Consider the following 11,184-nt stretch of genomic DNA (forward strand, 5'->3'; position numbering starts at 1 on the left):
TAAGATGGTAAAAGTTCGGTAATGATGCCAAGGAGAGCGTTTAGACTATTCAATCACATCAAAAGATGTAATGAGGTAACCATATCATACCTACCAATTTAATGTAATTAAGCTTAAGAACAACTTGGATTAGCAAAGAAAATCATGATTTAATAACTAAGCATGAGAATATATCAAAAGATCTGCATTTCTCACCCTATCTCACGATGTGACTCCACGCAAAAAAGAATTAGGACAATTTTTTCTCTTAAATAAGTGTTCAATACACAACTATTTTAAGGCCATATTTGGAAAGGGAAAATAATTCTAAATTCTAAAAGTTCTCACTATTTTTACATAGGCTCTGTTCACTTCTTTTCCCCAGAAAGGAAAGGATAGGATCCTTTCCTTTCCAAGTGACGTGGCAGAAGGAAAGGGAATCCAGGGAAACTGTCAAAGAAAAGGTTTCATTTTTCTTGGAAAGTTTCTTTCCGATATATTTAATCGGAAACCAAATCTCGAGTAAGAGGGGAAAAGTCAATTTCCACGTCATTTTCAGCTTTTAAATAAGAAATTCCACATCTGATAATATTTTCCCCTGGAAAAGAAATGAACACAGAAATTCTGTCTTGTCAAGGTCTTGTCAGGGAAAAAAATGTTGTTTTCCAGGAAAAACAGCACCAGGGAAAAGAAGTGAACAGAGCCATAGGAAAAAAGATAACCTGAACGAACCCTATTTAATTTTTAATTAGACAGACCTGCAATTTCTGATGATATCCCTATAAACTAACCATAATCATATCATTTCCTGCCTTAAATAGTGGAAGGAAGAAATATTCCTGCTGAGTCCAAATTGAGATCCCAAATTCATGCTGATGGGAAAGAATTGTGGAGTTAAAATGAAGTCTAGAGGTAGATTTGTGACCATATAATCATGTTAGAAGAAGGGAAGGCACATGAGACTCACTTTGCTATACCTAAGTTGTGTAGATGGATTTAGGAATAATAATGAAAAGCATGTGTTCAAGACAAAAGTAATAAAAGTATAACCTATATAGTAAGAAAAAGAGAGCACGTTTTGGCCCAAAGTTACTTAGATGAAGCCATACTTCATCTTTTCTTGAAGCTTTCAGCCTCCTCTACATATAATATGAATTTCTCGAGTTGTTTTAGGGGCAATGCATCAGAGGACTGACTGCACGTGTTATTGGCATAGCCTATGATCTTTCTATATGTACTCTTCTTCGCCATATCTTTATCTTGAAATGGATGTTAGATTTTTTATTTTTTTCTAAGGTTTGTAAATGCCTTTTTACTTTTCCAGCAACAAAGTTCAGGGATTTTAGCTGAAATAACTTTTACCTAAAAGATGGTTAACAAACCTTGGAAATTTTATTTTCCATGCCTATGTTTCTTTCTATGTAAAATGAGCATAAAACAACTTTTACGCCCACTTTCCACTTCAAATTTCGTGTAAAATTCGTTCTTTGCCCAATCAAATAAAAGCGGGGAAACAGTCAAATTGTCAAAAGCAAATTAAGATGGGGACATATCGAAGTAGGGAAAAGGAGGGTGCTAATGGTAAAAACAAGGGGCCCGAGCAGTGAAAAGTAACTCCCTTAATTCGCGTGTCATGAGTGTCTTAAGAGCAAAGTTTGGGAAGGAAGATACCAAACACTAGGAAGACTAGATGTGAAAAGCTCACCTAAAGTTAATCCCATTGTTCTCAAAAATCTTAATATGAATATTTGTACGAGGAATGCTAGACTCACGGTCGCCCTTGCAAAAAAGTGACAAAGGGTGCCCTCATTGGTCAGAAATCACGTGAGTAAAGCACAGTTGGAGAATTTATATGATGGGTGGCCATGAAAACACGAGAATTTCCATCGGATGATCCTAACCCTCCGATCTGTAGAAGATTCCATAAATGATTTTTGGGGCACTCCATATTCAGATCAGTTCAGATCAGATCAGAGGGTTAGGATCATCCTATGGAAATGATTTTTGGGGCACAACCTATTTACATTGTGCCCAAACAGATGAACTGTTTGGATCATCATATGGAGTGGGTCGTACCTACTTTTTTAACACTTCACGTGTTTTCACGGCAACCCATCATATAAATTCTCCTATTTCAATATTTTGTAATCCTCTTGAATTTTGTCTATCTTAAGTTCATAAAGCCATGGTAAGTTTTACATCCTATTAATATTAATATTGGCCAAAAACCATCCTATTTCAATATTTTCAATTTTTATTAGAATTTTCTTTATTCTGTTTACGAGGAAAACGAATTTCAGAATAGGATGGTGATTCAGATTTCTAAAATTGAAAATTATAAGAGAGATGATATTCTCATCCCTTTTTTGTCTTATTCGGAAATGAAGCCAATTTAGGAAAAGATAAATAACAAGGTATGAAAATGCAACCATTTCTTGAAAAAGACAAAGAAAAGGGGATGGAAATGTTGGAAAAGGAGTAGTGAAAATGCCCCCACATCAGCTATGGACCCCAGTTTGCCTAAGAAAAATGCAAGTTGAGAATTGAGATGCGTTATTATCAGGTAAGCACCACAAGCAATCCAAAGGTGGGCCCACCACATTGATGGTTGAGATCGACTTATAGATTATCTCTTTACCAAATAAGAAGTTTCTATTCGTTTTGTTTAGCATCTATTTTGAACTACACCCAAGAAAAGAAAGCCAAGATAGATATGCTATATGCTCTCTTGTCCTCCATGTAGAGTATTTTGGGTAAGTTGCTTTCCTTTGCAAAGAAGAGAAATGGATTCGTTAGCAAATTAAGCAATTTAAATTCAGACCTAATGTTTTTTTATTAAAGCATTAGGATAGCAAACCAGGGTTAATTCTATCCTTAAATAGACATGCTATCCTCTCTTCACGTCTTGGATAAAATATTACCAAAACAAAATAAGTAGACAAGGGATAAGATAAAATTATCCAAACTGGATAGTTAAACAGCTTATCCAAGAAATTCTATCCCTTTGGATAGCAAACCCAACGTGCATAATCCGCGTGCAACAATTGTAAGCTACAAACTATGATTCTCAACACATGAATTTTCTCCTTTGCTCCACGATCTCTCCTTGATTTGGTTTGTGTGCAGCTGCACCGATAAGTTTATCTGTGCATTGCTCACAAACCAGGAGAGGGGGACATTTTTTGGAGGATCCAAAGCATTCATTTGAAAGGCTCTTTCATGGATAGGGTGTGTACCAAAAATCAGCCTTATAGATCATCCTAACCCTGCCATTTGTGGAGAGCCCTCCACCTGGTTAGGATGATCCTATAAAATTCCTAGTATTATAAAAAGGGGGAAAATAGATCTTACCAAAGTACTGATCAATTCTATTTATATAATCCAATAATTAATCCTTAATTAATCAAAGTCAAATTCCACCCTATTTTTTATCTTAATGCTTTACAAATTACTAGTGCCAGCTAATAACGTAAAAGTCAAAAAGGAATTTCACCAATCACACAATCAACCGAACCACCTAGTGAGGATAAAATACTGTAAAACTAGCCATTTAGTACCTTTAAAATTACATTGAAAACTACATATCTTGGGAGCTGATATTACCACCCTTCAAATTAGTCATGACACCCCAATCATGTTGTCTATACTCCATACATGTCACTTCAAGATTAAAAGCAGATTACATAGGGTAAAGTGCTAAAGTAACAGGAGGGAGATATGCCCAAATTACGGGTCGCACTGCAGTCCCATTATAACAAAGGCGCTGATAAATTCGCACCCCTTGTAGGATGAATCGCACCCACTTGAACGTGAGAAGTTGTTAAAGTCTGCCACATCAATTTACGATAGAGGGAAGGGAATTATCATATAGGGGTGCGAATTTATCATCACCCTATAACAAATTACAAAATTAGAAAAGCGGATAAGGACAAAAAAAGAAAGAAAAAAATAACAAAGACACAACATTCCGTTCCAACAAACCCAAGAAGCCCACGCTCTTCACAACCTTCATCCTCGCTCCCAAGCGTGGATCGTGGGGCCCATCGCACGTGGCATAGTACGATCATTTTACAATGCCCCCTTTTGTCATCTTCCACCCCCCCTCGAAATATTCCAATCCATCACACGTGTGAATCGCACAATCCTTCTAGAACAAACGCTCCTAACAAACACACCCAAATAAAAAATTAATAAAAAACCCCCCCCGCACTATAATTCTAAAAATTCTAAAATCCCTTTTTCTTTCTCATCCCCAGACCATCCTCTCTCCCTATTTCTTCTCCTTCATCGCTAAACTTCTCTCAATCTCTCTCTTTTCTAATGGAAGAAGAAGATGAAGGGGTGTGTAGTTATCAAATCAACATGGGAGATCTAGACCTGGATAACCTAACCGCGGTCAGAGTATTAGGCAGAGGAGCAATGGGTACAGTCTTCCTTGTAAAAAACCGGGCGGCAGTTTCCTGCCCGTTCGCTCTCAAGGTGGTGGAAAAATCAAGTCTTCAAACGAAATTCGATGCTGACCGGAGAGCCCGTTGGGAGATGACCGTACTTTCCCGGTTAACCCATCCATTCTTACCGACTCTTTTAGGCAGTCTAGAGACAGACGAATTTCTGGGCTGGGCAATCCCTTACTGCCCAGGCGGTGACTTAAACGTCCTCCGTTACCGTCAAACCGACCGTATATTCTCCCCCTCAGCTATACGCTTCTACATAGCCGAAATCGTATGTGCTTTGGAGTATCTACACCGTATGGGAATCGTATACCGTGATCTCAAGCCTGAAAATGTTCTAATTCAGCAATCCGGCCACGTCATGCTCACCGACTTTGATTTGTCTCGAACCTTAAATGTTAGGAAGAAGAAGATTCTTTTGGCGGAATCTAATTTGCCAGCCGTGGAATCTGCGGTGAGGGTTGTGGGGAAGCATAGACGGAATCTGACGCGGCTCATGTCGGTTGTGTCGGAGAAGGGCGGTTTAAAGAAGGCGAAATCGGCTAGGGTTTCGCCGGTGAGTCGCCGGAAAACGAGCTTTTCGGCCGGAGAACGGTCGAATTCGTTCGTCGGAACGGAGGAGTACGTTTCGCCGGAGGTGGTGCGAGGGGACGGACATGAGTTTGCGGTAGATTGGTGGGCGCTTGGGATTTTGACGTATGAGATGGCGTATGGGAAAACGCCGTTTCGGGGGAAGAATCGGAAGGAAACGTTTCGAAACGTGGTGACGAAACCTCCGGAGTTTGTTGGAAAAATGTCTGCTTTGACGGACTTGATCTCACGGTTGTTAGAGAAGGATCCTACTCGACGGTTGGGATTTGAAGGAGGGGCTTCAGAGATCAAAGAGCACGTGCTTTTCCGTGGGCTACGGTGGGATTTGCTTACGTCCGTTTCTCGCCCGCCGTTTCTTCCTTCACCCGAGGACGAAACGCAAGATAACGAAACGGGGAATAATTACGGTAAAAGGATTATTAACATTAGAGAGTACTTCGAGAAACTTCGTCCTCACCCTCCGTCACCGTCACCTCCTCCGTCATCGTTACCGTCTCCTTCTTCTGATTGCCGGAGAAACGTTTCGATGACGGAGTTCTAAATTCTGACCCGTATTTGACGGAGTTCGTTAACTTTTCCCTGCTTTTGTACATAGAAAAAAAAAAAAAAAAAACATCGAAACGTGAAACGGGGGCCCGAGACTTTCCGGTAATTAGGGTGTAATCACGTCAGGTGACATAATAATAACATGGAGGTGTCCCTATAAAATACGAAGGGTGCGTACATATATAAACCTATCTTTTTTAGTAAATTTCACCCATCTCGGGACCCTGTATATCTTTCTGTAGATGTGCATGCTTTAGATATATCTTAATCGAACGGTGTAAAATCTCCAGATTTTGACTTTCCGGTTATTTTTCTGATATTTATTTGGGAATGAAATTTTCCACCCCCTCTCTTTGTCTTTTTTCATCATTTTCAGGAAAAGATAGAACAAGGAAATGCTAAGAAGCGGGTGGAAATATCATACACATTCTCTTTAACGGAGGAAAGTTTTTCTAGTCGGCCGACTAGAGAAGCTTCTCTAATCCGCCGACCAAAAACACAGTGGGCCCATGTTGTTTGGATGATCCAAAGCATTTATTTGATGGGCCCTATCATAGATAGGGTGTGCCCAAAAAATCAGCTACATAGGATCATCGTAGCCTTTCGATTTGTAGAGGTTAAAAATAAATAATGGAGGTTAAAAACACAGTGATTCCACGTTGTTTTGATGATCCAAAGCATTCATTTGATAGGTCCTGACATAGATAAGATGTGCCTAAAAAATCATCTCCATAGAATCATCATAACCCTTTGATTTATGGAGGTTAAAATGGACGCGTGTAAACTCCACAAATCTGTCCATTTTTAACCTCCACAAATCAAAAGTTTAGGATGATCGTATGTAGCTGATTTTTTGGACACACCCGATCTATGCCAGGGCCTATCAAATGAATGTTTTGGATTATCCAAATAATGAGCACACTGTGTTTTTTGGTCGGCAGACTAGAGAAGCTTCTCTAGTCGGCCGACTAGAAAAACTTTCCTCAATCATTTTTAACCTCCACAAATCAAAAGTTTAGGATGATCGTATGTAGCTGATTTTTTGGACACACCCGATCTATGCCAGGACCTATCAAATGAATGTTTTGGATTATCCAAATAATGAGCACACTGTGTTTTTTGGTCGGCAGACTAGAGAAGCTTCTCTAGTCGGCCGACTAGAAAAACTTTCCTCAATCATTTTTAACCTCCACAAATCAAAAGTTTAGGATGATCGTATGTAGCTGATTTTTTGGGCACACCCGATCTATGCCAGGACCTATCAAATGAATGTTTTGGGTTATCCAAATAATGAGCACACTGTGTTTTTTGGTCGGCAGACTAGAGAAGCTTCTCTAGTTCGACTAGAAAAACTTTCCTCAATCGTTGTACTCTTCTAGCCCCCGTTTTACGGAATTAGAAAGAAGGAAATTGGAGCGTATTTGTCGTGAGATTTTGACGATATTTAGGTGGTTTGTCTGTTAGAGTTGTTACGGAGAGCAGTTGTAAGAACTTAGTTGGCTATACCAGTTCTTCTTCCCATATTACCCTTACAGACCGACTTTAATGCTTTTTAATGTGAATTGCTAGGGATGAGAATTATACAACAGTGGGTGCGAATTTATTATTACCCAACAATAATTGACAGTTCTTGTAGGCAACTTTTTAGCAAATTATCATACAGGGGGTGTGAATTCATCATCTCCCTTATTGTTAAGATATGATCTTGACGATCACACATCATATGTTTGTGATACTGACCATTGATTTGGTGGGCCCAGTGAGGCAACTTACATGATCCATTTCCGATACAAGCCAATATGCATTCCCATGTGTAAGAAGAACTTCAACAAAAATCAAAAGCTTAGCCTCTTTTTTGTTCCTTAATAAATGAACTTTGGTGAGATAGGCGAGTCGGGGCGCCCTTTAGTTTAGCATTCATCATCTACTTATTGTGTAACCAAATGCAATAAGTTCGACTTCTGGTTGTGCACCCATTCAATCGGAAGAGATTATTTATGTACAAGTTCCTCGCATGTGGTCGTCAGGCTTTTCTCATTAAGAGAGTAAGAAACAGGAGAATGAGCATCTTCAAAACCGACTGTGTTTGATTTTGAAAAATCCAAATCTGAACGTGCTGTTCTTCTTCTTTTTTTTCAGTTTTTTCATTAGACGCACAGTAAATTCTAAAAAATCCCTTCCCTTAAGAGGGGCATTCAAAATATGATAATATCCCTCCAAATAAACCATAAACATATTATTCTTCCCACTAAATCATGAAAAGGAAAAAAAAAAATCCTAACAAAAATATTTCTGTCAGAAATGTTTTTCTTGGGATCCAAACAGGGCCTAAGTGTTCAAAATGTGACTGAGGCCATGTTTGGCTGCCAGGATTTTTTTTTTTTTTTTCCATGATAAATTAATGTCTCCAAGTTGTAAGAGACGGGTGGGGCGGGTGGGAGAAGGAGAGTTTTGATAGGGCATGATCTAGATGAGGGTGAGAAGTGCCTGAAAAACAGTAAAATGTCAATCCATTTTGAGTAGAGTTTTTTGTTTACTGATTTTTATCCACTTCACCTGCCCTGCTCCTCTCTCACCATGTGGCAACACTAGTTTATCTTGAAAACAAATTCATGGTAGACAAAAGTACGCTAAGTCATCCCATTTTTAGTTGATTTTGTTGCCATGTACGGAACATTTGCATACATCTAAACTACATTATACACAACTCAACTCAACTCAACTAAGCCTTTGTCCCCCAAACTAGTTAAAGTCGGCTAATGAATCCTTTAGAAAATTTACATGAAGAAGGTGAAGGGATCTACCCGGCTCAAATTGACTAAGTCTGATCCTAACACTAGTTGGGTTCATCTACATGGATCATATCTAAACCACATTATAATCTAGATACAGATTCCTCCATCAAAGTTCTAGTTTCTACTTTTTCCCTAAAAAAAAACTAACATTTGTAACGTCTTTAATAGCTGAATGAATATTTACACTTACAAGATTTTAAATAACCTAGCTGAACGAAAAATTACTTTTATAAGGTTTTAAATTTACGTGCGGGACTTGTCCAGTGTCCAGTTGAAGGGAAATTTAGATTTATAAGGTCTTAAATAACCACTGGGGCCACCAAAGTTTATCCATTATATAAAGTATATACATAGGGTGAATGATAGGAGCATAAGCTTGGGTCCTGGCGTAGCAGTTGGGCCCACCTTGTTCTATCATGAATATGATATTGGGACTGCAAAAGTTGGCATCTCTGTCCCCAAAATGCAATTGCAAATGGTTGCATTTCTATTATGAGCGCCTTTCTCCAGTTCAAATGAAAGGGGTAAAAAAGGAGTTAAATGGCATGTACTTTTTAAGTATTCATATGCCACTCCTTGTTTTTGATAGATCCACCCCGTCATTATTTTGTGCTGTTCTATGAGGATACCTTTTTGTGTGTGTGTGTGTTGGGGGGGGGGGGGTGTTAGAATATGTGTGTGAGATCCAACGGTTGGATTGGGTTAAGATCTCACCGTTGGATCATCTTAGAGGTAGATTGGGTAAGTTGGCTAAATGAAGCAACTAGATAAATTAGCCAAGTAGATTAGAAGAGGCAAGCAAGAGAGAATAGGAAAGTAGATTTGATTAGGTAGATTTGATTATGATTATTTCCTTCTATAATTATCTTAATTCCATTCTATGTTTATCATGTAAGTGCTCTATATAAGCACACCTTGAGATTATTGTAAAGCATCCAAGAAATCCAAGATTAGTGAACATCTCCAAAATTCTTCATGGTATCAGAGCAAGCGATCCCCTTGGCCTGAGCAAAACCCTATAAATTCTGTTCTCCGGCGGACGGCAGATCTAGCCGTCCGCCCGGCCCCATTAGATCTAGCAAACCATTGTTTCCTCCTGCAAACTTCAACCTCTTTTCCATGTGTACATCTTTCTTAGACCTGCCTACAAATACCTTGTGGCGTCTCACGCCAATCTCTTCTCTTCCTCCCAGACCAAGCTTCCTTTGTCTTCACTTCGTTTCCCTGTTCTTCTTGTAAAACTGTAGCATCGAGGCACGTTAGGCTGCAGCCCATCCTTCCTGGTGGTGCTATCTTTGTTGGCTTTGGTATTGTGGGCATGAGAACTCACCATCGACATTACTATTGCCGGCAATGGAATCCGGCATAGGTTTCGGAGTGCCGTTCCTGGTCATGCCCAAACCTTTCCTAACCGAGGAAAAGAAAGTAAATGAGCCCTTTGGTCAAGAAGGCATTTAATGCCTTTGAAGCAGAGAAGTGTTGGTTGTTTACTTGTTTGCCAAAAGAAAAAAAAAAAAAAAAAAAAAAAAAAAAAAAAAAAAAAAAAAAAAAGGTGTAAAATTTATCATCCCTCATTTTTAGTCCATACACCACATTCTCTTTTAAAGAGCCTTCTCGTATTTGCACTCTCTTAGCTTCATTGTTTTCCATTCAAGTTATTTTTTTTATTACCACAAAATGCCAAGTGCTTTCTTACACGTGGAAGGAGGAAGTTGGAATTTGCACTCCATTGTTTGCCTTTTACAAATTATCTACCCTTGAATTGATGTCAACACTCATCTTTCCATTTTTAGATTTTCCCTTTCAAGCTTTAGAGGAATCACATCTCTTGGTATTGTTATTGGCACCCCTCTTCATTTCATCACCCCATTATTGATACTTACACCCCTACATTTTGCACATTAATCTAATTTCTCAAGGTCTCGTTCGATGTTTGCCACTAATTGTTGTCCTTAAGACGCTGGTTGCCGTTCTTATCTATCTTCTTTTTCTTCCATTTTTTTTCTAACTATTTCAGTTGAGGTGCTTCAGTCCATTAAGGTATATGCCTTGGACCCTTGGGGTGCGTGCCTGAAATAGTGCTGTACTCGGTTGAGGTGCCTCGCTTTGAGGTGCGTGCCCAAGAGTAGTTTTGAATTCCCATGAGGATCGGTATTCTAAAACCGACCCATGTTTTCTTGCCCATTGTGGCCATTTCTTGCCCATTCCGGCATCGGTCCATAGTGACCCATATCTACTCGCCCACCAAGGCTTGAGTATCCTCTAGCCCCATCGAGGCTATGATCTAATGGCTTTTAAGCTATCTTCGTGACAAAATGTCAAGCGGCATCTTCTTTGGCAACCATCATCAATCATCATTGGCAGCAATATCAATCTTTATCAGAGGATCTTCGTCATCGACTTCTGGAAGTGTGCATCAAATCGGTTGATTTTGATTACATTTGTAATTTGGGGAATTCTATTGTATTGGGATTTTTTTTATATTGTCAAACGTATATCGATTTTCAATCCATATACGTTTGAGGGGGCATGTTAGAATATGTGTGTGAGATCCAACGGTTGGATTGGGTTAAGATCTCACCGTTGGATCATCTTAGAGGTAGATTGGGTAAGTTGGCTAAATGAAGCAACTAGATAAATTAGCCAAGTAGATTAGAAGAGGCAAGCAAGAGAGAATAGGAAAGTAGATTTGATTAGGTAGATTTGATTATGATTATTTCCTTCTATAATTATCTTAATTCCATTCTATGTTTATCATGTAAGTGCTCTATATAAGCACACCTTGAGATTATTGTAAAGCATCCAAGAAATCCAAGATTAGT

General features: G+C 39.0%; 1 protein-coding gene across 1 annotated transcript; it reads left to right on the top strand.

Annotated features, from left to right (window-relative positions):
* Nucleotides 1-4,194: 4,194 nt before the first annotated feature.
* On the top strand, nt 4,195-5,910 carry UCNL (AGC (cAMP-dependent, cGMP-dependent and protein kinase C) kinase family protein). The gene has a single exon (XM_077358604.1). The coding sequence runs from the start codon at nt 4,300-4,302 to the stop codon at nt 5,560-5,562; it is 1,263 nt and encodes a 420-aa protein (XP_077214719.1). The 5' UTR covers nt 4,195-4,299; the 3' UTR covers nt 5,563-5,910.
* The last annotated feature ends 5,274 nt before the right edge of the window (nt 5,911-11,184 follow it).

Source organism: Tasmannia lanceolata, unplaced genomic scaffold, assembly GCF_043159265.1.
Source record: "Tasmannia lanceolata isolate RefF3 unplaced genomic scaffold, GAP_Taslan_0.1 ptg000003l, whole genome shotgun sequence".
Classification (NCBI taxonomy): Eukaryota; Viridiplantae; Streptophyta; class Magnoliopsida; order Canellales; family Winteraceae; genus Tasmannia; species Tasmannia lanceolata.